This window comes from Sphaeramia orbicularis, chromosome 11, assembly GCF_902148855.1.
Source record: "Sphaeramia orbicularis chromosome 11, fSphaOr1.1, whole genome shotgun sequence".
Lineage (NCBI taxonomy): Eukaryota > Metazoa > Chordata > Actinopteri > Kurtiformes > Apogonidae > Sphaeramia > Sphaeramia orbicularis.
Window position 1 is genome coordinate 9,816,385 of NC_043967.1, and position 26,517 is coordinate 9,842,901.

The 26,517-nt window shown below is 37.5% G+C and overlaps 2 protein-coding genes across 2 annotated transcripts; one reads left to right on the plus strand and one right to left on the minus strand.

The window, feature by feature from the left end:
• Positions 1-1,556: 1,556 nt before the first annotated feature.
• Positions 1,557-11,869, minus strand: ubqln4 (ubiquilin 4). Its single transcript, XM_030147196.1, has 11 exons — positions 11,729-11,869; positions 9,722-9,873; positions 9,382-9,533; positions 9,000-9,262; positions 6,034-6,192; positions 5,616-5,835; positions 5,384-5,523; positions 4,773-4,856; positions 4,320-4,435; positions 3,140-3,302; positions 1,557-3,054 (listed from the first exon to the last, which is right to left on the minus strand). Exons 1-11 carry the CDS (start codon positions 11,867-11,869, stop codon positions 2,902-2,904), a joined length of 1,743 nt encoding a protein of 580 aa, XP_030003056.1. The 3' UTR covers positions 1,557-2,901.
• A 2,913-nt stretch (positions 11,870-14,782) lies between these two features.
• LOC115428618 (lens fiber membrane intrinsic protein-like) lies at positions 14,783-19,648 on the plus strand. The gene is made up of 5 exons (XM_030147747.1): positions 14,783-14,861; positions 15,761-15,969; positions 17,970-18,119; positions 18,208-18,342; positions 19,422-19,648. Exons 2-5 carry the CDS (start codon positions 15,795-15,797, stop codon positions 19,481-19,483), a joined length of 522 nt encoding a protein of 173 aa, XP_030003607.1. The 5' UTR covers positions 14,783-14,861; positions 15,761-15,794; the 3' UTR covers positions 19,484-19,648.
• Positions 19,649-26,517: the final 6,869 nt, after the last annotated feature.

The window sequence follows — 26,517 nt, forward strand, 5'->3', positions numbered from 1 at the left end:
TGTTTGTTGAGGATGTAAAAAGACTGTGATTTCAAATCTATATGTGCTGTAATATTTTAATGTTCACCCCAAACCTTTCACACCAAAAAAAAAAACAAACTGAAAATTGAACAACCCATTCAGAAGTGTAAGGTGTCAGGTTTACAGCCTTTCCAGGACAGATACCATTTCCTGGTTTGAGTGACACATTCAGCCCATGAGGTGGGTAAAACCTGTACCTGACACACTATTCCCAGGTGAGACATAAAACACACCGAGATCACATCATACTTTAACAACATAGTCATATGGTCATTATGATTTTTGAGTGTGTTTAAAAAAAAAAAAAAAAAGTCGCAACAGTAAAATAAAACATTAGCGCTTCTGCTGGAGATCCTTACTAAATTTGTTTCATTTTTAGACCATTATACCACAGTGTTTAAATCTATGAAGTGGCCATCACTTAATTATTGTATGAAAACAGCAATCCCTTCTTTTATTTTCATATTTATTTTAATAAACAGGAAAAAATATCCAATTACTAAGCATTTTTTTCTGGATTACAATTATATAGATTTAAAATGATGCAAAAATGCCTCGATTTTGTCAAATGATAAACAGCACCTGAGCCTCTGTAAAGCTGAGAAAAATTAAGGTTTGACTCCATTTTTATTATTTCCCTTCATTCTTTAACTCAGACAGGCCTGCTCTTTGGTGTTGTGAATTTCATTACAACCCTGTGGAGAAAATGCTTAAATTATCAGCCTTTTCCAAGTGGTTTTATAGTTGATTTTGTGCTCCAAATGCAATGATCTGACACTAAGTGCTTGGAAATTTTAGGAAAACCTAAAGTTCTGAATTTGTCATTTCAGTGTTTTATTGACAAAAGTGAGGTGTTTCAATTTGTAAAAAAAAATATTTATGACTTTCCCAAAACTTGAGATTTTATTGAATCTCCTGACATTTCCAGTTTGACCTCTGCACACAATAAAAGTCCTCAGTTTTGAATTTTCCGTTTCTTCATTTTGTGTTTTGTAGACAATTTAATGGAGGTTTTTTAACATCAGATTCTATCAAATCTATTATAAACTATTCTAATACTTCACAGCTTTAATGAATTTCAAACAAAATGACCCTTAAACAGTTGTGGTAAGTTTTTACAGAAACATACGGTCTGATAATTATTTCCAAAACCTTAGGGTCACTGTGAACATTTGTCCAGTGATTGCCAAACACTGCTTTAGTTTATATAAAATTATTTTACATTTTTTGCCTAATAACAGGCAACATCCTTACAGGTGCTGCTTTGTTGCACTTCGTTTTTGCTGAGACACTACACATTCATTAGTAATAAAAATACTATTTTGGATCTTGTTTTTTATTACGCAAGTCATAAATTCATCCATACCACTGAAAACGTTTGGTTTGCTCATATTGTCCGACCATAATTTACAACATAAACATTATTTATTCAACACTTACAGACAGAAATATATGAATATGCTGAATGGCTCAGATGTTCTCCTACACCATGCCATTGATACTGTACTGTATAAACAATCAACACAGGGCGTAGATTGTTTTTGACCATGTTTTATTTTTTTTAGTACAGTACTGTTAAAAGTTAGTTTCAACATGTTCAATAGGGAGATGGATTTTCTTTCAGCTGAGGTCAACAGACAAAGCAAAGCTATAGAAGCAGTTGCCAAGGTTACCACAACTACAATGCTGAGATTTTCAAAAGAAAAAAAAAAAGACAAACTAGAACTTGATTTAGAAACGTATGGTGCCACCATACCAAGAATTGTTTGTAAAGCCTTTCCATTCTTCTTTTTTTTATTCACTTGATTTCCATGTTTATTTAATGCGAGACAAATCTTAATTATCTCTAGGTACTAACTGCACCTCACAAAAAAAAGAAAAATAAAATAAAAGAATCAGATTAAAATGAAAGGAAAGCTTGTTTGTTTCATTCATATTCATTCTAACAGCATCCTTTGCTTCAGAACTGCAGTGATGTGATATCTGGATTATGGTTTAAGTCCTGAACGATGCTATGTGGGACTTACTGGGACCACTGGTCAAGGTTTCTAATGAACTCACTGAGTGGGGAGGTGTAATTTGCCAACGATGCTCTTATAGGGCAGGGAGAGAACAGAAGGCACAGCAGTAGTGCCTCCAAAGAAAAAGACACTGTGCGCCCGAGAGAGGGCATTTCTATCTGGAATGACAAATTACAACTGTAAGGAAGTGTGAAGGGCGTCGTTTCTTAAAAGTTTGTAATAAATAGTGAAAGTCATTGGGCGAAAACAGTGATTTATGTAGACTCTCAAGACCGTCGAAATGGAAAAATAAGGTTGAATGTCTGTGTGGAAATGATATCTTCCTGTTTGTGTTCGAGGTTACTGTCTTTATACCAGATCTTCATGCACCGACCAGTTTGCTAGATAAAAAGCTAACAAACTTCCTCACCGCAGGCATGTTTGGAACAGAGTCAACAGCCAATCACATCACTTGGGTTTAATGTGTATTATGTACGTGCTGGTCTGCAACACTCCAGTTTTTTTTTTTTAAATGAAGAGGAAAAAACAATAGAGAGATAAAGACATGGCTGGGAATCCTTTTTCAGGTGATGTTTTTGCTTATTTTCTCTGCACCAGAAAACTCCTCTGGGTGAGAGTGGTTCAGTCCGGCTCTGCAGCAGCACTCTGGAACAGATGTACATGGATGATGCCAAAAAGAGGAAAATATGGGGGCTAGGGAATGATCTGAGAGCAGATGTAGAATGGTGGTCTTATCGATCCTGCCCACGCTTCTTCTGTAAAGTTTGGGACAATACACTTAAATTTTCTTGGTTCTCTGTAGATGCTGGGTGTATTGGTTGTGTATGTGTGTGCGTGTGTCAGTATGTACTGTATGTCTTTACGAGGGCTGTGAGCCCAGCAGTCTCTCGATAGCGGCATTGATGTCTCCTCCAGTAGCGATGAGGGCCTGCAGGTTGGCCTCACGGTTGATGAATCCCATAGCGTTCAGCTGGTCCAGCTGGGACTGGAACCGAACCTCTGGGGTCTGACTCTGTGGAGGTGAATTTCACACCTTATTCATAAAAAGTCAACAAAAGGTAAATGGAAGATGTGACCATGCATGTATATGTCTTTACCGTTGCACTTCCTCCTCCACCTCCTCCAGCAAACATTTGGAGCATCTGTTGCATCAGCTGCTGCTGGGCGGTGCTTGTTCCTGCACTGCTGGGTGATGAGGCTGGGTTCTCTGTGGGCATGCCTCCTCCTGTGGGGATGCCAGGCACACCACCTGACATCAAACTGGACCAAAAGAGAAATGGAGGAAGACAGAAATAAGACAAAAATGTACATTATGTCCATTCTTAAACATTCCTCTCTCTGAAACCTATGTTTGCCCACACTAACTTCTGTTGTATTTACACCTTGAACCCACACTACTCCAGTGTATCAACTTCCTGAAAAAAAATTTATAGAAACGCCCCTGACCTTGTTTTAGTTTGTAAACTCTGAGTTATGTACTAATGCTGATGGACACAAATGGAGACTTTAAGAAATGACGAGACAGACACCTAATTGACTGCTTGTACAGGTCTTACCATCTGTCTTCGCCCAGTTCGCCAAACCACTTTCACATGATGATTTATGGAACAAAAGAAGACATCAGTCTTGACAATTAGCTGATAATTCAACATGGACACTATTGTCTCTAGTAAAAGCTGCTTTTTCATCATGGTATTACTGACAACATTCACAGCAGGTACGGTCATGTTGGAGCAGTTTGCAACAATCACTATGCCAAGCAACATTATCAGCTCATTCAGCCATTAACAGATATAACCATAACCCGGTTGTGACCCAGTAAAAACATCAGAATGTAGAACAAAACAACTGCACTGAGACCCTCTAGAAGAGGCAGTCCTAAACAAACTCTGGTTCGTTCATTTGTTGTTCATTTGTGGTGGGAACATAATCTGACCTTTGTCCGACTACTACGAGGTGAACTTTGAAGTTTGAGCGAAATAGCTCCAGTAGCCAGGTATGCTTCACACAGAACACACACTGTAGCCACACTGTGCATAACAGTAACCTCGAGCTGGAGAAAGTTTCTCTTAAGAAATATGAGCTTATATGAACAGATCTTTCTTCTTGTATTTACTTTGTATCTCCTGCCTCAGACCAGTCATTAGAGCAGAGAGCTGCATTTTGACCAGTTTGGATTTTTATGAGTGAAAAGAAAACAAATTAAGCACTCCAAGTTTACAATGTCAAGTTTTTTGGACCAGAGCAAACAAACTGTCGATGTGAAACCGCTGTTACCTGGGCATGAGGCCGGGAGCCTCTGTCTGCAGTGTTTGTAAGCCCTGCTGGATCTGCATTAGGGCTTGCATGGCTCGGGGGTTGGTCATGACTGACAGGGCCTCTGGGTTCTGCATCTGCAACCAAAAAGCAATCAATTAACAAATCACTCAACTCATCAACAGTTCACATATTGAAACATAACCATTCTGCAAAAAATAAAGCTGGTGATTTTGACCTAAACTCTATAACATAACACCTTGAGCTTAACAAATACAAATCTAAACTGGTCTAGAGAAATGTGCTGCAGAGATCTATAATCAGTTATACAAATATGTTCAGTATGTGCAGATGCATATCTGTACAAAGTCTCAAAACTTTCACACCTCCTGTCACCGGGACAGTTTTGTGCCTTTTTGCAAAAAGAGAGAAACACAAAAACCTTATACAGCTCTACTTTGACATGTGTTATACCTGTTGGAGAAAGATGGGCAGTTGAGCTCTGAACTGCTCCTGCAGCTGAGGGTTTCCAGCAAACAATGGGTTATTCATCAAAACCTGGTAAAGAAATATAAAAAAAATAAGAAAGTCATTCCACACTACGGTAGTTAATTATTAAAACATACTTCAACATAACTGTCTACCAAAGTAACAAACAGATAAATAAATAATAAAACATTTACGATCCCTGTATGTCACCACTCTGTTTCTGTTTTGGAGTTACTCTGATGTTAAATTGCTCTGGTTTACCATAAAAAAACCAGGTCAGTCAGAGCTGTGTTGTTTATTCTTATAGTTTGTTTCAAATGCAAGTGAGCTTAACAAGCAATCCCTCTGTTCCCTGTGACTGTGTGCTACATAACTTTGCCTACAACACTAATGACCAACAGACATGGCTAGATCCTACACTTTACCATTCACTACAAACTGCATGGTCTGAAATAATCAATAGATTCCATATGAGTCTGCAGGATCAGAAACACAAAGGGAGCAGGCATTTGATCTGGAGTTTTCAAGTAGTGTGGTAACGTGATTGTATCTGTGCGTTTCCTCTACATAGTGGGTGATGTCTTTCTGTTACACACCTGGGAGGCCAACTCTGGGTTTTGAGCCAGTGACTGCATCATATTGCGCATGTAGGGAGCAGAAAGCATGTTTTGCATCAGCTGGGGGTTTTCAGAGATCTGCTGCATTAGGCTCTGCATCCCAGGACTATTAAACATCCCTGCAAAAACATAGTCAGGAGTAAATGTGTCTGTGAGTGCGAGTAAATAACTGAATACCTTACAGGCTTGCACTGTATTTATTTTGACGAACCATTTCCAAGACTGCCAGGGTTGATGCCCAGAGGGTTGGACACAGTGGGGTTGGTGCCGCCAGTGGTACTAGTACTTCCTGTGGTGCCTCCACTCTCAGTTGGGTTTGAAGAATTTGGCGGCCCCCATGGGTTGGGAAGGGGCTCACGGTTCTCTGTTCGTGATGGCTGGGCGCCAGAGTCAGAGCCTCCACCTAGAGCTGAGAAGGGGTTGCTACCAAACTACAGATGTAAAAAAAGACACATGTAAAAGCAACAATATGTTACAATAATCTCAGTCACATATTTCACCATCGAGCCACATCACACTAGAAAGCACAGTCAGAACAAAGGTCAGAAGGTGTGTGAAAGTCAAGCCTGAACCAGATTAACACAACATACAAAAATGTGGGTTCAATTTTAAAAAGCCTTTGCAGCTACCTGTTCCCTAGCAGCGCTGAACATGGGTTCCTGGATGTCTGTGTACATCCTGCGTAACGCATTGTAACCTCCTGGGATGCTCTCCAAGTTGCTCAGAGCTCTGTCCTGGTTCCGCATCATTTCCTGCATCATGGCTGGGTTTCTGGCTAACTCCATGGTCTAAAAGGTGCAATAAATGCAGACAGGAGGTAAGTCAAGTGACATTGGAAAGATCCTAAATCAGAGGTGTAGAATTGTATCCATTGTGATGTAACACAATGCAAAGTAATGCACTTCTGCGAGAATCCTGTCTCAATGGTTTATATCTTCCCTCCATAACACAAACTCCACTTAAGAGCAACTACTCTGGGAATAGATAGGAGAAATGCTAGCAGCATATTTTCTATTTTTTGCCACTTTGTCAATACTAAAAATTAACCTGTTGTCTATGACTATGTTTTTTTCACATTTTAAGATAATACAAACTATAAACAAGTATAAAAAAACAAAAATACAAAAAGCCAACAATTAATAGGGCAGTGTTTCCCATTAAAAATAGTGATACATGTGGCACAGCGCTTTAGTCTATTTTGCTCTACTGTGGTCTTACAATGACCTGAAAACATTGTGGCAAGCAGAGTCTGACTTCACCAAGTTGTCAAGATAATTTTGGGATGAACTTGGAGCCTTCTGTTGACATTACAATGCATGGCTATGACTGCACTGATATTGCTCGTCTTTGGAAAAAGATCAACATAATTTCCAACAAATCTGACATCAGATAATTAGCAAATAAGTGATGAAGCCTCTGCTTGTGTCTGTGTGTATATTACAGTGCTATAGAGGTCAGTGCTTACTTTAATTCTACTCAGACTCTTGCTGCAGCAATGTAGCAAGAGTTTTACAAAGTGAAAAATAATCTCAGAATTGAGAACTTGGCACAGCAAAAAGGCAGACATGACACAATGTTAGCCATAAAATGAACCACAACTTCAAAACAGCACATGCAGGCAGAAGTGAAAGTTAACTCTTTCCCCGCCAATGACGAGATTTTCCGTCAATCCGTGTTTTCACTGTTATACTGTAGTTGGAGGTGTTGTGGATCATGTGAATTACTTTCCTTAGTCCAAAAACAAACAATTAAGCAGCTTTTTCGGAAAAATGACGGGCCGGGTTTAACGTTTTTGCACTGGAGTCTCCGTATCCCATGGCAACGCATCCAGCGGCAGTCACTGAATGAGGAAATGAAGACTGCAGGAACCGCGCACAGTTTCAAAAGCCTTAAAGATGATTATGGAGACAGAGTCTGACAATTCAATATATGATGGAGCTACAGAAGAACCATTTAGAGACAGGAACGGAGAAATAGAAGGTCAGGGAGACGGACACGGAACACGGGAAACAAGGAGCGGCTCAGGTCCGACACGGAGGTGCGGGTGGGGGGGGGGGCGGGGGCACAGAGCGACACGGAGAAAATGACAGACAGGAGGAAGAGAAAAGAGACATTTCTAGGGGACATTCAAGGAGAAGACAGACATACAGACATGGGACAAGACAAAGGAAAGCTAGTCTGCATCTGTTAGAGTGAGTTCAGATTCAGACTGAGGACACAGAACATATTCAGCTGTAGAATGTCAGCAGGACACATGGAAGACACTTTTGGATTTGGCTTTTGTATGAAATAAATAAATACATATATTCATACAGAGATAAATAACTAGATGTCCATAGAATTATTTACAGATCAAACACAGCAGCTGGTCCAACAGGAGGACCTGGTGCAGCCAAAGGCCAGAAATCTACGGTATTTAGTGCATTTGTTTCTTTTTTTCTTGAAAATTAGGAATATTGAGGTGTTTATATCCAAAAGCTAAACTACTATGTGTTAGACTTATAACTGATGTATGTAAATGTGCAAAGTTTAGAAGGAACCTGGTGCTTTAAAGATGTTCGGTCTAAAGTTTGGTGTGGATTCCCCTAACATTTTGTGGAATGATGGGATATCTTAGAGCTGTTTGTTACTATTATTGCTGTTATTATTATTTTATTTTGTGATTTTGAAGACAGTGTTACTGTTGGTAAATAAGAAAGAGTCAAAAATGTAAATAGGAAATCAGTTTCTCTTGAAAATCAATATCTTTGAAAAAAATGCAATTTTCTCAGCTTTTTGCTCAAAATTCAGTTTTTTCCTGAAAATGACCAATATTCAAATGTTTATATCTCACGAACAAATAAAGATAGAATAAAATAGTTTTTTGTGTTTAAAAGTTGAAGTTCTGTTCTTTCTTTTGATGTATTCAGTGTTCACATACTCCTAACACAACATTTTCAGTGAGCCTCCAAGGATTAGTGAAAATGACCAAAACGGCTGGCGCTGGCTACCAACTCACTGGAAAATGCTCTGGCGGGGAAAGAGTTAATTACTAAGGTAACAGGGATATTATGTTTGTCAGTTACTGTGCCTGAGTAAAATTATAAGTACCTCAATAGTGAAATGTAATAATTTTACAATTTCAAGTGTAATATTATACAAAACACAGAGGGTGCAAACAGCTGCATGCACACCATATTGTATCTATCTATCTATATATACATATATACATATATATATATATATATATATATATATATATATTTTTTTTTTTTTTTTTTTTCACACACACACACACACACACACAAGGACTCTGTAGGAAACACTGGAGTGGAAGTTCAAACTTCTGCAAAGGAAAAGCTGCACCATTTCATTTCCTGCATTCAATTCTGAATTGACAGGTTTTCAGAGTGTTACAGAAAATTTTCCGTTAGTCTTATCAGAAATCTTTGATCTGAATTTGCCTTATATACAACAGGAACTGGTAGTCATATAATAGCAATTAGCTGCATACCGGGCAGCCACACATTAAAAAAAAAGAAGAAAATACGTACAATTGCTATGCAGGGAATTACAATCAAAAGGTTCAGGGCTCACAGTAGTACATTTCCTTTACCTGTCTCATGAGCTCAGGGTTGTTAAGCATGTGGGAAATCTCAGGGTTGCGTTCCATTAGCTGCTGCATCTGCGGGTTAGCCATGATCATCTGTCTCATTAAGTCTGGGTTGGACATCATGTTCTGCACCAGCGGGTTCTCCATGATCTGAGAAAGCATCTCTGGGTTGGACATGAGCTGCCTCTGCATCTGTTGCTGCAGTTCCATGAAGTTAGCCGAGCCCATGCCCAGTCCAGCCAGACCAGCAAGGTCTCCAAATCCAGCTGAAGTAAAAAAAAAAAGAAAAAAAAGAAAAAAAGGTAGGTCATTTCAGCATAGTTCGTGTGATGTTTAATCATTAAAGGCTGTCTGAATGCAAAAGGTCACACACAGGAAGACTCACTCAGTATGTTGGGCGTCTGTGTGGGTGGTGGGGCAGAGCCAGTAGATCCTGCTGTGGAGGATGGATTGGTTCCTGGAGTAGAAGTGGAGGCACTGCCTGCTTGAGTTGAGGATGAACTAGAAGACGCTGAGGTGCTGCCACCATCACTTGCCCTAGAGGGAATAATTCAAAATAATTCAAAAGAAAATATACAAGAAACTTCAGCTAAACTGTACACTAAATGAACATAAAAAATAAAGGCTCACTGAATCTGACATTATATTAGAAAGTGAATTCTCTTCAGGCTTGCAGACAATACTTCACTCTGATCATCATGTTTTGCATAACTGTACAGCCTTACTTGTGTGCTGTCTTTATGACTAGGTGAACTGTCAGGCCATCCTTGATGCCATGCTGGCTGAGGCTGTCACCATCCTTCAAGATCTTCCCTGCGAAAATCAGAACCAATTGGTCCTGTTTGGCTTTGAACCGCCGTGAGATCTCTTCTTTAAACTACAAGAAAGTGAAAAAAAATATAAGTGAAAAAGCAAACTGGTAACATTGAGCATGAAAAGAATGATATGGTTACAAACCTGTAGTGTTACTATAATCTGTCTCTGTTGCAACCTTCATGCTTACAGATCTCATTTCCAAGAAAGTCCTCTGTTTTTATCCTATTAAGCAGTGGTCCAAATGCTCCAAATCTGCAAAATCTATGTTACCCTTTGAATATCTGAGTGGGGCCTTACTTAAAGGCTCATCATAAAGGAATTTTTCACTAATGGCAAATGTTTTGCTTTTGTTAATAGTGTGTTAGTACGGCCATAGATAATTTCACTTACTGTTTACAACTGACAAGAACTTGAGAGACATTTTTGTCACATAAATTAATAGCACAAGTACGAACAGTGTTGATTGCATGCAGGGGTCAAACAGCAAAACGTCTGACCAAATTATGCATTAACCAAACACAGCACTACAGCTGCACTTTTACTTGAATTGCAATCACAATGTCAGCCAGTGCAATTATACAAGCGCAAAAGGCTGAAATTTAAAGGTCCAGTCTGTGTAGAGTGACATTTAGGATTCAGTGACACTGTTGTAGGGTATAACACATGCATGACATAGTTAGTTTGAGATGCAAAAAAGTGATCAGAAGTATGTGTATTTTCCTTGACAACCATGCAAGCAGTCTAAAATCACAATACCATCCTCAGAAATTGCAATATGACCTTTCCTCCACATCAGGCTGCTCTACATAACACTGATGCAAGTCAGCTACATTCATGATGTTAGTTGGACAAGAGAAAACAGATCAATTCAGCAATAAGACTAGCGGTCTCATGAAAACACAAAATATAAGATAAAAACTATATAAAATAAAAACTATACAACATAAGACACTTTATCTGACTGACAGTTTCTAAATCCAGTTCTGTTCACTGATTTTCATCATTATTATCTATCCTTTATATTATATTATATCCATCTTAATATTTCATAATATAATGTGTGTTTAATAACGGTTTTAGGTGCATAAGCAATAACACTGTGGAACCTTACAAGAAATCCCAAAACATAATTTCTCAAAACGTAGACTTATAGGTGCACGTCCATATGACACGTTCACTATATATTACACTGTTCCAATTAAATGTAACATTACATATGTAAGGAGTCGGTAAGAGGGATGAACAGCTTGAGAATTACACAGTCTCAAATCATGAAAGATTGAGCTCTCCATAGATAAAGCTAAATATGCCATACTTTCTATCTTGCTACCTGGATGCACTGACACTCGTCGTCATACCAACAGCAGCACAGAGGATATTTTATTCCCTAGAAAGCTGAATGACTCAGTGGTAGCACTGAGAATGTTCTAGAGGGGAAGCTTTAGCATTAACTATAACTGAAAAGATACATGAGAGTTCCACAGACTGTAATCCATCTAAGCTTGCCTCCATAGTTCTATCAGACCATTATTACTCACTGAAATAGGCAGAGTAAAACGCAACCTATCAGCTGACACTTGTTTAGCTACATAGTTAGCTAACGATGGCTCTGCTCGTAGTCTGAGTTAGCTAACGAGCTAACGGTTAGCGTTAGCTACGTAGCCAGTTAGCCACTTTAATATAATCATGTTTAAATCTTTCTACTGGATATAAATAACGTCAATAAGAGACAGAAGTTATTAATCCAAGTAGTAATACTTTCAATTCAAGCAGCCACTGTAAATTCATATACTTCGAGTAAGCCGGTAATAGTGACGACAAATGCTAGCATAGCTAACTAGCCTCCTAGCTGAAGTTGTGGGCAGGGGCATGACGTTAGAGCACGGCGCTAAGCCGCACCAGCTGAATCAACAAACCTGAGTGACGGAGGCATCTTCAGCGATGGCGATTTCTTCTTTATCTTTAGGGGTTTTTACTGTGACCTTGATAATAGTTCCCTCCGAAGCCTCAGGTTTATTATTGTTATTACCAGGATCTGCAGCGCCTTGGTCAGCCATCTTTACTCCGCCGATGGAACAGCTCGGGTCTGGCGTCAGCTTCCGGGTCACCAGAGGTCAAACCTCTTTCCAGAAGAAATGTCAGAATTTCCCCAGGTTCTCATTTACACGACTGAAAGCACTAGTTTCATAGCTGTTCCGTGTAGTGTACGGTTGGGTTTATGTTTTTATAGTGTTATTACCTGAATAACCTAGGTTGTGCAGAGTATACCTTAAAATGTGTTAAAGTAAATGAGATGTCTGTGTAGGACTACAACACACACGTAGGACTACAACAGATGAAAGCCAAAATAATAGACTACCTTCAAAAGTTTCAATATCATTGAACATCTAATAGCTTATTGTTGGTAGATTGTTAATTCAGCAAAACGCTATAACTGTATTTTAAAAGATCCATTTCTGTTCATACTGAATCATAATTCAGCACTTTATCATACACAGTATAGTTTGTCAGAGCCTATTTGTTTGATTTCTTAATTTCAGTATTCATGTTTTTCATGTACATTCATTCATTCATTCATTCATTTTCTGAACCCGCTTTATCCTCACTAGGGTCACGGGGGTCGCTTGGAGCCTATCCCAGCTACATAGAGGCGAAGGCGGGGTACACCCTGGGCAAGTCGCCAGTTCATCACAGGGCTGACATGAAAAATCAAGGAAAATCAATTTATTGTACTAAATCCATTTGTATTTCTACGACAGTGAGGCCCAACAGTATATTTAACTACTATACATAAATACAAAAACACATCCAAGGTCCCAAATACAAATATGACAATACATACATAGTTTAAAACTCCATCTCTCCTTTCCCACTCCACATCACACTCTGATAAAGCACACATGCACTCCCCCATTCAATCACCAAACTGTCCCATTGATAAAACATGATCTACAATAAAACTCAGAGTGATATAAGTATAAAATGTTGCGTGCATGTCTGATTAATGTTGTAGATACAAGTAGTCTAATATCAGTTTTAAGGTTTGCATATAGTAAGATTCAGGATAGCTCATTCTTAATTCAACATTTAAGTACACTTTACACTGTGATTTTTCTGACTTGTGGGCATAAAGATAAAGTGTAGATTACTAGTTGTCATTATTGATCATTAGGTGTTAAGAAATACTCTCTGATGTCCTTGAATCTAAGTCTGGATGTTTTTGTGGTCTGGTTCTTCTTTGCTGAGTGTTGCATGGTAACCAGATTAATTGTTACTTAATTGGTTGTGTTGTATTGATTTATTTTAATAATATGATTTAATGTACACGGGGGAAGTGGCTTGTATGTTACTCAGGCAAAGGTCCCTTTTCATAGAGGGATACGTTTATTATTTAATGGATATGAATTTATGCCACAACAGCTTGTTCTTTTATTATGCAACAACAATTTTGGGGTTGTTTTGGAAAGGATACAATAAAAAAAAATAAAAACATACAAAATGCTGTATGTTAGGGGGAAAGTGTTTCAGGGGTCATGTTGTGGTGATTTGGACCAAATGGAGATTGGCCAGAGTAAGCAGGGTAAGGTGTTCTTACTCATCAAACTTTCTTGCATTTTTTTAAAGAATGTCATTTCTGTGTATATTTATAGGCCCTTACTTTAACAGTGTTTTGTGTGTTTCCAGTGGCTAAATGACTTAACTATACTCCCACATATGGTTACACCAAAATATATACATGCAGTAGAATAAAAGAACCACCAAACACTCTCATTTTCTCAAGCTCTCCTATTCCTGTTGGGCCTTTAAATTTTAGAGAGCATGATTAATTGGTAGTGACAGAACGTTTTACAAACTATCAGTATAACTAAGCTGAACTTAACTTAGATAGAGGCTAATGGCAAATATGAGGTTTCTTTTCTGTTTAGCTGATAGAATAGAATAGAATAGAATAGAATAGAATAGAATAGAATAGAATAGAATAGAATAGAATAGAATAGAATAGAATAGAATAGGCTAATTAGAATCACTTTGATTATTGACAGTTTCTTTGATGTTCACTTGCAGATTTATAATTTATTATTATATTAATTTAATAAGTGATACATATGAATGTACATATTGATTTATTCATTTAGTGTTTTTATTTCTTTGATTAAGAGGGTCTCTTCAGCTTACAAGTTATGTAATTTCCAATGAGGCTAAAAATAGTATTGGAGGAGTTTGTCCAATGCATTGTTATTGTATTAGTCTTTAAAAATTACAATATTATTTGATCTTTACTTTGAAATTACGCATACTGATATATAAATGCTGACCCCCTCAATCGTCATATTTATTTCATGTCATAACACATCCTAAAATGCTGCATTTTTGAATAGTTCTCCAAAGGCTGCCTAGAAGAAGAGGTACAGATTGAATAAATACAACAATATTTGTATCCTAACTCAGAAAATCATCCAGTAAAGACAAATAGAGACTCTGGTTGTATAGAGCGCTCCCTCTATATGTGTCCCTCCATGCAGCCACAATGTGACCACAGTGAAAGAAAAGTGTCTATTTCAGCACGTTGCATTGAAACAGACAGTCCTGCATACCTATGCATATCCCCAGTTCTAGAGCAGGCCATTTACAAACAAACAAAACCCCCCAAAAAAGAAACATAGACCACCACCCAGTCTCTAAGGCTAGACAAGCACACACATACACACACACACACACACACACACGAACAGGGTCACATGCACTGTGGTCCATGTGCGGTTTCATTCAAGTGCACCCTACACAGGGAGACCGATTGCTGCAAAGGATTTTGCTTTGATCAACAGAAAAAACTAGGGAACAACTTTTCAGTGTTGGTATTGTCTCTCTCTCTCTCTCTCTCTCTCTCTCTCTCTCTCTCTCCAACTCTCCCCAAGTGAGCAACAGCTCTCTCTCTCTCTCTCTCTCTCTCTCTCTCTCTCTCTCTCTCTCTCTCTCTTTCCACTACACCCGTCTGTATCTTTACCTCAGAAAGGTGGGCAGAAGAGAGGGTGCATTTCCAGAAACAAGGTAAGGGATCAAATTTCACTGTTTTTTTTTTTTTTTTTTGTGTGTGTGTGTGTGTGTGTGTGTGTGTGTGTGTGTGTGTGTGTGTGTGTGTGTGTGTGTGTGAGAACAGGGGTATCTGAATGCAATAAACTGACATTTACTGTATGATGACTGTGATTGGACAAGGCTGGCAGAATCAGATAAAACCTCATTACTGCTGAACAAACACAGATAGGACATGTGGGGGATTGGGAAGAGAAAACTACCACACACTATAACACTATAACAAAAACTTTTACTCACATATTGTTCAATAACTAGTGATGATTCCACTAAAGAAGAGGTAAATATATTCAAATTATCTGAAAGCTTTTTGGCGTAAAATGTTATAGTAGTAACAATATGTAGACTGACAGGTGGAGTGATATTCAGTGTGATGCTTTATATGTTCAGTCTCCTTCATTAACAGGTATACAGTTTTAGAAATAACTCTGTGATAAAGTAGTGTAAAGTGACCTGTAAAGCTATCAGTGTTTTCTTCTGTGCTAATGTGAGGTAAAAATCTGACAAAAGGAGACATGAAATGTTTGCTTTACAAATTTAATGAAGGAATAGATTCTTGAAAACAACATATAATTGTTGTTGAGACCTAGATTTTTTTTTTTTTTTCCAAAACAGGTGGTCTAATAATTATTTCCAAAGGTGTACATTGCGTTTTAAGCTGCAACAGAACAGAAACTTCACTTGTTTTTCTCGTATTGACCCATTTCATTTGCAGGTCTGATCTAATAATAATCTAATAATAATTTGAAATGTGTGCCGTTTGACTCAGCGTGCTGTGAGTCTGTGAGCTTACATTGTGTTTAACATGTAAAAATTATGAAAAATAATTCTCTCTGATTTATTTTTTCTTGAAACAGTTGCTCTGCAGTGGGCCCATTATCTCAGCTCAAGATGTACAGCTTCATGGGAGGGGGCCTGTTCTGTGCTATTGTGGGAAACATCCTACTGGTGGTCTCCACTGCAACCGACTACTGGATGCAGTACCGACTCTCTGGAAACTATGCCCACCAGGGTCTCTGGAGGTACTGCATGTCCAATAAGTGCTACATGCAGACTGACAGCATAGGTAAGATGTGTTCAGTGTGAACACAAATGAACACAAACCAGAACCATATGTTTTGTACCAACACAGTAAAAACTGAGAAAGGGGTGAATTAAGTAAAAAAACCACATTTACAGAATTATTCAGACTGACAGTAATCAATTAAAAATAAATAAATGTAAATCATTCATTGATTATGTTTTAAGCAGATTCAGTGCCTGCTCTAATACTGAGTAGACATTAATAATGAAAGAATGAGGGATTCATTATGAATTTCCGTCTGATTTTGTTGCTTTAGTAAGTAATATTTGATAATAAATAAAGTTTAATAACACTGATTAAAACCTGTAATACATGGTTTCAATGCATTATACATTTCTACAACTTATGAAAATCTTATGAGCAGTGAGAGATGTTATTGAGTACAATGAAAATTAAACTATGGCAGCAAGATGGCCTGTAATATTGATTAAAATATGAATAGGTTCGTATTTCTTGTAAAGTGATTAAAATGTAGTTAAGGTATTTCAGTAAGTTTAGCTCAGTGTTACTCAGGGCTTTAGCAGTTCTAAAGTCTGTACATTTTTGAAATATTTAGTAAATGTAGTCGGCTTCTGACAAAGATTTCACACATTATAAAATATTATTCTTCTGAAATGTATTGCCTCGTGTATAAGTAAAAAAAACAAAAAACAAAAAACAAAACTTAATTATCTTTAAATCCTCTTATATAAGAGTATATGTCACTTTGTTTTCGTAATTTTTTTTTACATAACCATTGGCCTGTATTTTGTCCAATGCAAGGGACAGTGTTTTAAATTCTAGACTCGACCTTAAACCAAAATGACGTGCTGCTTCATTTTAAGACTCTTTATTAACATTATCAGGATAATGTAATGGTATATCTATAAATATGGCTAATGTGGGAGACTAAAAAAATGGAATGTTTAATGTGTATAGAGCTGTATTTGGTGAAATATTTTAGCCCTTCTCCTTCCCAGAGGGTCATCAACAGACAGTTTCAAATGAATTTGTTTGCCAGTTAGTAAAATATAGATCAATATGACACCTGGGAAAGTTCCTGAGAGGAAAATTGAAAACCTGTTTGCGAAAGGTGCATTGGAAAAAAGCTGATCCTGAAAACAATGAGAAATAAAATGGGTAAAAATCAGAGAAAAAAAAATATCAGATGAAATATGTAACAAACTGGGATTTTTTTGTGTGTGTTTTGAAGGGAAACAGTGTAAAATGTGAGAGTCCCCGAGAGCAAATTATAAAAGCTCCTGACTGTTAATGTTAGTGACATACAAAATATTAATTGTAAAAATAATCAGAATGTATTTTTTTTAAGTTAATCAAATTTACTCAATGCAATCTAAATATATAATTAATCAAAAACTTTGATTCAAATGTGTTGAATATTTGTGGAAAAATTAGGTTAGATCTACAATTTTTTTCCCCCTCAAAAATCTCTTTAGATTTTTGATTCAGTAAAGCGCAACATACAATTTCTTCATTCAGTTAAATAATTTTAGGACATTTTAGCCATTCCTGAGACACTAGCGCTCAATGCTCTTCATATGTTACATGCTAATGCCAATGCTAGGTGCCGTGTGTGTGTTTGGGTGGGCAAACCTAAAACCTAACCTTAACTTTTATTTTTCAAGACATTTGCTTCTGCTCAATCATAATAACAGTCATGTTGTTGCTGTTTATTTCCACTCAACTCCATAACATCTCTCATTATTCACAGGAGTTATATTTATGGTATTAATAGCTTGTGGAGCTCATACATATCATAGGCTAAATAATACAAAGCATGGAAACAATTCACCAGATATTTGTTTTACAGCAACAACTTTTGGTCATCAGTCATTCAAATTGGTTTATTTAAAAAAAAAATTCACCCCAGTCGCAGTCCTTTCAGTGAATACCACTAGTCAAAGATCATTACATATTTGTGGCATTATTTTTATGCTGATTTTTGTTTTACTGTGTTTTTTGATGATTGTTTTCCCCTCCAGCGTACTGGAATGCAACCAGGGCCTTCATGATCCTTTCAGGGATGTCGTGCTTCGCAGGCATCATCGCTGGTATCATGTCCTTTTCCCATTTCTCCTCCTTCGAAAGGTTCAACCGCTCCTTTGCTGCAGGAATCATGTTCTTCGTCTCCAGTGAGTCTTCTGTTGTGTAGAGATGACCCTCTTACATATGCAGTAGAACATATAATGACTGACATAAACCCCTTCCTGTCATCTTCAGCTTTCTTTGTTTTGCTGGGTATGGCCATCTATACTGGAGTGACCGTCAACTTCCTGGGACGACGCTTCGGTGACTGGCGCTTCTCCTGGTCGTACATACTGGGCTGGGTGGCCATGCTTATGACCTTCTTTGCAGGTGAGGGGCCACCCTTTACTCTGGGTTGTTTTAGTCCAGTCAGTTTAATGTGTACAGTTCAAATCAACCTCCACAATCTACGCACCTCACACAAGATTAAACCAACTGACCTGTGGCACTGACACATGGAGATGTCAAAAACTGCATTTTTTAAAGGTCTGCAACTGAATACAACCCCACAGACCCACATGTTATAATCAACTTTAACCAAGAGTAACTATAACTAACTTTACAGAAAAAATGATCATATTTACAGCCTGACCTTTTTGGTTCCACATTTGTTACAACTGTAAAATGGCTGGAAATAGTAAAAATAAATAAATAAATAAATAAATAAATAAATAAAAATAGTAAATGCATACTTAACCAATATGGTAGCCATCTTTATTGGTTCAAGGTGCAACTCCAAAAAGCATTCTTAAGCATCTGCACCTGATTGTCAGACAAGAAAGAACCTACAAGGACAGATGTCACAATAAAAAATGGAAGGAATATATGACATAGAATACAGCCTTTCAGACTGTTACAATCACATTTAATTTTGTTTAATGTTTATTGAATCAAATTTGGACCAGAATTTTATGAAACTAGTACTGACATTTTCATTATGTTTTTTGTTTGTTTGTTTGTTTGTTTTGTTTTGTTTTGTTTTGTTTTTACCTTTGAAGTGTTGTTTTTAATTTTCCAATTTTTTATTTTTTATTTTGACAAATTAACAAATTTTACTATAGTTTTTCAGTGTTAGTTTAGTTTTTTCTGGTGCTATGATAAAAGCCATGATTAGTAGACTCCTGATATGATTTATAAAACCGCTGTTTATTAACAGTGTTTAATAAATGGTTAATGTATTGTGTAAGCCATTTTTCTTGTATACCTTTTACTATAAAAACTGAAGTTTTATTTTATTTCATTTTCCATTTTTTCTGCCACTAATTCTTTCCACTGTTGATTTTAGTTTTACTTGTAATTTCCTATAACTAAGTCTTAGGAAAACTGAGAGTAATAAACCACTTCCTGCTGTATTTTTTGTTGTAGTATTTTTCATGTATCGCCTTATACATGTTATCTCTGTGTTGCAGGTATTTTCTACATATGTGCCTACAGAATGTGCGAGTGCAGGAGAGGAACTGGTCCACGCTAGAGGGAGACATAAAGCTTCTATGACAAAAAAAGAAAAGAGGACAATGCCACTTTGCATATAGAGGACGAACGTCGACTGATCTACTGAAGAGATGACGTCTGACCCTGTCCCTGAAGGCCCACCATGGTCCACCATGTCATCACCTTTAGGATGTGCTCTATTATATTCATTTATTTAACTTTCTTTATTAGAGGACGTTAGAAACCTTTATTTGGCACATTCAATAAAGTTAGTAAAGTACTGTGTGGGTTTTTTTTCTGCCAGAAGGTGGCAGCACTTGACAAATGTACAAAATAAAAGCACTTGCATTCACATTACTGTGGGAAGCAGGATTTGCATGAATTATGATCAAATACCTGATGAGATTTCAGGCTGTTGATACATAAAAAAGCTCTAATCCTTTAACTCTCACTTTAACAACACACAACAGCAAACAATATGCATTTGTTCCCCTCAGGAAAGGCTTAGTGGTACTGTGAGAAATACACTGTCATGTTCAAATATTTGTCTACACAGTGAAGAACATATATACGTCAAAGTTAAATCCTTGCCAGTACATATTAGTCTCAGGATTCCCCTCAAGGCTATTTGATTTGGCACTCCTTCAGACCTTCATATGAGGGCTCTCCAAAGCCTAAATATGTTTTTCTTATTGATCGTTGTTAAAGGAAAAGGGCTTTGCCTCTGGCAACAGCTATGATCTTCCACAACATGTTTATTGAAAATCTTAGAGAACGCGCACTTAAAAAACAGTACGTGGAAAAGCAGAGGTTGGGGAATGTGTATTACATCTATGTGTGTGTGTGTGTGTGTGTGTGTGTGTGTGTGTGTGTAGGTGTGTGTGTGTGTGTGTTTGTGTGTGCGCATGTGTGTGTGTGTTTGTGTGTGTGTGTGTGTGTTTGTGTGTGCGCATGTGTGTGTGTGTTTGTGTGGGTCAGAACCTGAAAAGAAGATCATGTCCCTGGACTGAGGGGACATGGGTGGAGGTTTTCATCCACTGATTGTTCTATTGCCTCTGACTTTAATAACCACTTCCTTCTTTTTTCTTGGTATTTGTCCATTCCTCACCATCAGCTGGGAAGAAAGGAGCAGTAGCCGCTGAGGTAATGAATGCTTTGCCTACTCGCTGACGCAGAAACAATGAGCGAAATGTAAACAGCCACTGGACAGATCCCTTGATCCAAGTTTCCATACTTGGTCCCAGTGGCTGCAGTGAAGAGATAAGCTTGGTAATATTGAGCATTTTTCTGCAGATTCTTTCATAAACCATCAAAGAAAAGGTATTAAAGGCCCACAAGTCAACTGGTCCTGGTCCTTGGTACAAGGACTGACACAAGGCATGTTAAACACAAGCATCTTTACACCATTTACGTCAATTTACTAGACCAATTTATTTTTATTATGAATAACAACTGAGTTTGGCATATGCTGTGTTTTTTCCTGTTTAACTTTTTGGCCTTATAATATGGTATGTCCCCTGAGATGATTTTATGTTCTTGGTGGTGTAATATAAATAAAAATTTTAATTGAATTAGAGAATGGTCAGTGGGTTAAATCAGGCCTCTGGGCCTTAAAGCAGCTGCAAAAATCCTGACCAAAAATTCCATTAATTGTTGAGAGATTTCAGTAATTGCCCAAATAATTCTACACACCTCTGTGAACTCTGTTTTCAGGATGTACAGAGTTTCTACTCAGTTTGTCTGATAGCAGACACATGATTGACAGCTGTAATTCCCAATTGCTGTTCACATTTCCTTATCCCATAAAGACCCAAAGACCCACTGACGACCAAAACATCTACAGATCTAACCTGTTAAATACCTGTTGGTACACTAATCCTACTATATAATACACGTTCTGTGTCCCATTGATGTTGCAGCACAGGAGGGCGTTTGTACAGATTTTCCTCAGCCTTCACAGGCCCGATCGCCGCCAAACCCGCCAAATGAATTGAAACATTACCTGACTATCTACTAGGCATAATTTTATGTCCGTATTCAAATGTTGTGAGGTATGCTGGGCGATTTTAGCCTCTCTCTACTTTGAATTCTTCATACCTGCCACCATACTCCATTTTCAGAAGTGGTTATGCTGCCATTCATGAAATTTCTACTGCTAGCAGGCGATGCTACAATGTGAAGGCTGCAGTTCACTACCGCTGTATGAATTTAATCAAACAAATACATGCTCTTCCCTTCATGCCTCACATGTTGGCTCAAAACATTACCTGCACAATGCATGATTAAATGGTAGTTTACAAATGGATAGTGGTGGCAGACAAGTTCTACTTATCATGCTATCGTACAATGGCACCACGGGTACAATGCCACTAGTCCTATTAATACATGTAAATAACAGGTGTAAAATACAGCTTGTCATCTTTTCATGGCCATTTGGATGTTTAGACGCTATGTAGTTACCGTGGAAACACCGTGATCTTCTATAACATTAATTCACCAGTAAAGCCCATGGAGTTGGATCAGTGACAGTGAATGACACACCAGGCTTATGTTCAGCTAATGATATCTTTGACGAAGAAGTTGACTTTTTCAGCAGTTTTAGCTGTTTTGATATAATAAACTTTGAGTTTTCATGAGCTTCTAAATGAAGTATAGGAAATGAAATATAGAAAAATACATGATTTAGAGTGAAAAATACAAAATTCAGAGGATACTATTAGAATAAATGATGGAAAATCACTTAAGTAAAGGTTAAACAGAGAGAAAAATAAATTTAGGAAGTGACACAAAAGTAGCACTGGGTCTTTATGGGTTAACTGTGACTCTACTGCTTCCAAGAAATGTACAAAGTGTCTTCTCTCTACCATAATGGTGTGGAACAGCATTAGGCTCCCCCATTTTCATATTTAATTTTCTGATTTACACCAAGAAGAGAATCTACAAAATATAGATGTGTATTTTCAACATCTGGTATTTTCCCGGAGATTTCAAGATGATTCTAGCAGCAGAAGGCTGGAGAAACTGGACCTCCACTTATGTGAACTCCGCTTCTGGAGAAACGTCACCCTAACCCTAAGTGGAGGTCACATGTTGTGAACAGAAGTGGAGATGTGGAGCTCTACTCTCCAGCTTCCGCAGCCAGATCCTCTTGCAGATTTCAGCGCCTCAACATTGAGCATCCATGTTATGTGTACCATTGGTAGTGCTCAGTCTCCCCCTAGTGGTATATGAAGAATCTCCCAAATATTGTTTAAATCTTGAATCATAATTTATGTTTTTTATGTGTTTAAAAACATAATTTTATCAAGATCACTACACTTAACTCAATATGCAATTATCTTAAAGTTTAATACCACTGATGGCCACTAGGTGCTTCAAAAAGACGTGACTCCAATTAATTTCCAGGTATTTTCCAACATTTAATTTACTAATCATGTAGATGTTCATGAAAGCTCAGAGTAAAGTTGAGGATTATTATATCAAAAATAGAGAAAACTGAAGAAAAAATGACTTTTTCAGCAAAATCTATCATTAACTGAACATAAACCAAGTGTCTCCATCCACTGCCATTGATCCAATTCAATTGTTTTACTGGTGAATCAGTGTTATAGAGGATGATGGCATCACTATGGAGCATCTGAACGTCTAAATGGGTCATATCTGATGACCATGAAAAGATGACAAACTGCATTTAACATCAATAATATACATGGATTAGTGGATCAACAGGTATTAAACATTTTATATCAGTAGATGGTTTTGGTGGATGGTGGATATTTGGGTCTTTATGGGTTAAATAGACATCTGTGACTGAAGGGGCCTAAAATTAATGTATGATATTCATATGGGCTGCAATACAACAACCATCAAAATGAAGCTGTATCCAAAAGCACAGGTTCTGCTGCAGTAACTTCACATTTTACACCAACAACTGTTTCAAGTACAAAACATACCAGCATATTAGACAGTTGTGACAGAAGATGAAAATGTGCATCATGCCTGTTTTGTTGATCATTTGTTTTTGTGGACTGCCCAGTCAGCTGATGTTGTCACAACAGTGAACTGTGGGATGGCATTCTCTCCTCTTGTAAGGAATCTTCCACTGTATCCTATGCTGAAGGAGACGCTGAAGGAAGCACTGAAACTCCTTTTCTTTGAATTTAGAGAATTTGGACAGCTCTTATCTTAACTGACACCCAGACACTTCCAGGTCATTTCACTCTGTTAGGAACCTTCAGAAAAGGACTATTTGGACACACCCATAGATCTAGAGGAACAGCGGACACCAATTCAGACAGATGGGAGTCAGAGGTTCCAGATGAGGCTTCATGAGATGTTGAATCCATTCCTATGTCTATGGCCTGACACATATAGTCACCACTTGTGTGAATGGTAATGATGGCCTTTTATTTGTTACATCCCCGGTGTGGATGTGCTCAGATATGGACACATGTCAATGCAAAGTTGGAATAGAAGTAAACCTGGACAGTGTGAAATGACAAAAAATATATCGTTGCAGAGGGGGCTGAATTTGTCATCAGAGTTTTCTCCAGTGGTGGTTGCTCGTCTTTCAGAGAGGGGAAGCTCATTGTCGGCTTTCATAAAAAATGGTCAAGTTATTTAAACATAAATTCGGCTCTCTATTCCTTTTTAAGAAAATGGTCAGTGATCTTACCGTACCAACTAAACAAGAAAACGTTGAAATTATGTTAAATTGAAACAAGGAAGTACAATGAGTGTGTTTTATTTACAGTGCAAGAAATGAACGAGTAATGTCGTAGTGGTTTCTCTCTCAATTTCATAGCAGAATGCATGATAGTATTAAACTGAACTGTGTCAGTCAAGGAGTAGATCTCAAAATAGCTGTCAATCAAATGGGAGTCAGCCTTTCGACTGATCCTCCAATCAGCATGTGGAAGCCTGGCGTCCAGCCCAGCCGAGCTCCGCCCACAGCTGCATTAACCCCCAGAGACACTGAGCATCCAGGGGCGGGACAACATCGTGGCATTTATCCAATACCGTCCAGTTTTGAGCCAAATAAAAAAACTGTTCCACTCAGTCCACTCAGTTTGCGTCTACGGGCAAATGCACTGAGCAGAGATCGTATGAGAAAACAGCGCAACGGAAATGTATGAGAAGTGAACAACATCGAGTCTGCTGATTTGTGATAAAGCTGATTGTGAACAAACTCGTCTGTGAGATGAACATGTTCTAACACATTTGTAGTCAATGAAACGTCAACACAACTGAACATATTTAACCATTTAATTTTCATAATTTTAGAGGAAGCCAAGCTTCCCTTGCAGTCTGTGAGAAATTGCCACTGGATTTCTCCACCACCTGCTTTGGTTTTGTGATATTCATTTTACCTTTGAAATGGTTCAAAGTTTCATTATGTCTTTTATAATGAAACTGGAAAAAAATGAAAAAAGCTGTTATGTACTCATTGTGTAGTCTCTTAGGGTGCACTTTTGTCCCATAGACTGACAGAAGTATTAACAAGCTTCCTCGTCAGTGGCATGCAAAAGTTACGTAACAAAAATGTTCACACTCCACAGGTAGTCCATATCCACAGGTAGTGCAGTATCCACAATGACATTGGCCACAGTAAAAGTTTAACAGGTGAGCAATCTTTTAAAGACCGGTCACATACAGGAATGCAAGGTTAAGGTCGTCCCCCCGAGGCATGTGCAGTGCTGATCACAACCCCTCGCTTTCACCCAGTGTTTGTCCAACATGCCATCAGTGATAACACCTGGTAGTTTTCACTTCTGATAAATGGGACTGTCCTGTTAATTAAGCTCATTTCAAGAGACCTGCAATTTGTCTCAAACGGGCGGGTGTCATGTGTCCAGCATAGACCCCTGTCCCCGTCTGGGGCAGGTGTTCACCCAGGTGTTCCTCAGGGACAAGAAGACACAGGTATGTGCTTTACCCACTAATAGACCAGGGTTGAAAAGACACGGAATTCCACAATAAGAGAGAAGAATTTAATGATTTTATTGGATAAGTATGGGAAAGTTTTTAATGTTTTTTGTTTTTGTTTTTTTTTTTAATGATGAAACACAGTCAGCTCTGTAAAATATAATAATAATAATAATAATAATAATAATAATAATAATAATAATAATAATAATAATAATAATAATAATAATAATAAAATTGCATTTATAAAGCACTTTTCATACAGCAGAATCTCAACGTGCTGCAGAGAGAAGACAGTCCAATAGAAAATAAAATACTATATTAGGAATAAAAGACTCAAGCGAATATTGTTTCTCCATTTTCAGAGGCTCAAAAGTAATATCATATCAAAACTAATGTCATTATAAATATAGGACAATAAGATTAAACATATATAATTTGTTGATTACATTTTTAAAGGATTTCAGTACAAATAAGCAATAAGAAGTAACAACAGTAGATAATACAGTCCAGACTAATAATCAGAATGAAAAAATACATTTATTCTACTCATTTTACCATTATGATTTCAATCATTTGAAATTATCATTTGTTCTGGTTGCTTTTTGTTGCTATTTGATATACACTCATAATGTTTAATGATACTATGGGCATGAAATAGTTGTGTCTGTAAAAAAGAAAATTTAAAAAAAGAAATGATTTTGAGTGGAAATAATGAAACTGTGGTGACACAATTGCACTTAGTTTTATTCATCAAAAAAATAACAATGAATTATTATGAATGATAAATTAAAGAAATGTACTGCTTTAGTAGATTCAAAGTTCAATTAAATTTACTGAAATATTTATTGAATCAAACTGTTTTTTGTAATAAGTTGCAAGTTTACAAGGGCATTTGAGTAACTTTTTTTTCTACTTCTACTCAAAATCTACCCAGTAATATCATATGTCACTTAAATATTTAAATGGGTTTGTGTGGGTGCAGCACAGGTAGAAGTCCAAAGCAAATTTCCCTACTTTGTGGGACAAGATGTTTTTTGGGAATATTATTTTGATCACTTCTGGATAGTCACTCTGCAGACTGAAGGCTGGAGTTATTGCTCTCAGCAGTGGAAGCGCTGACACAGCAACCTTACACAAACTATCCTC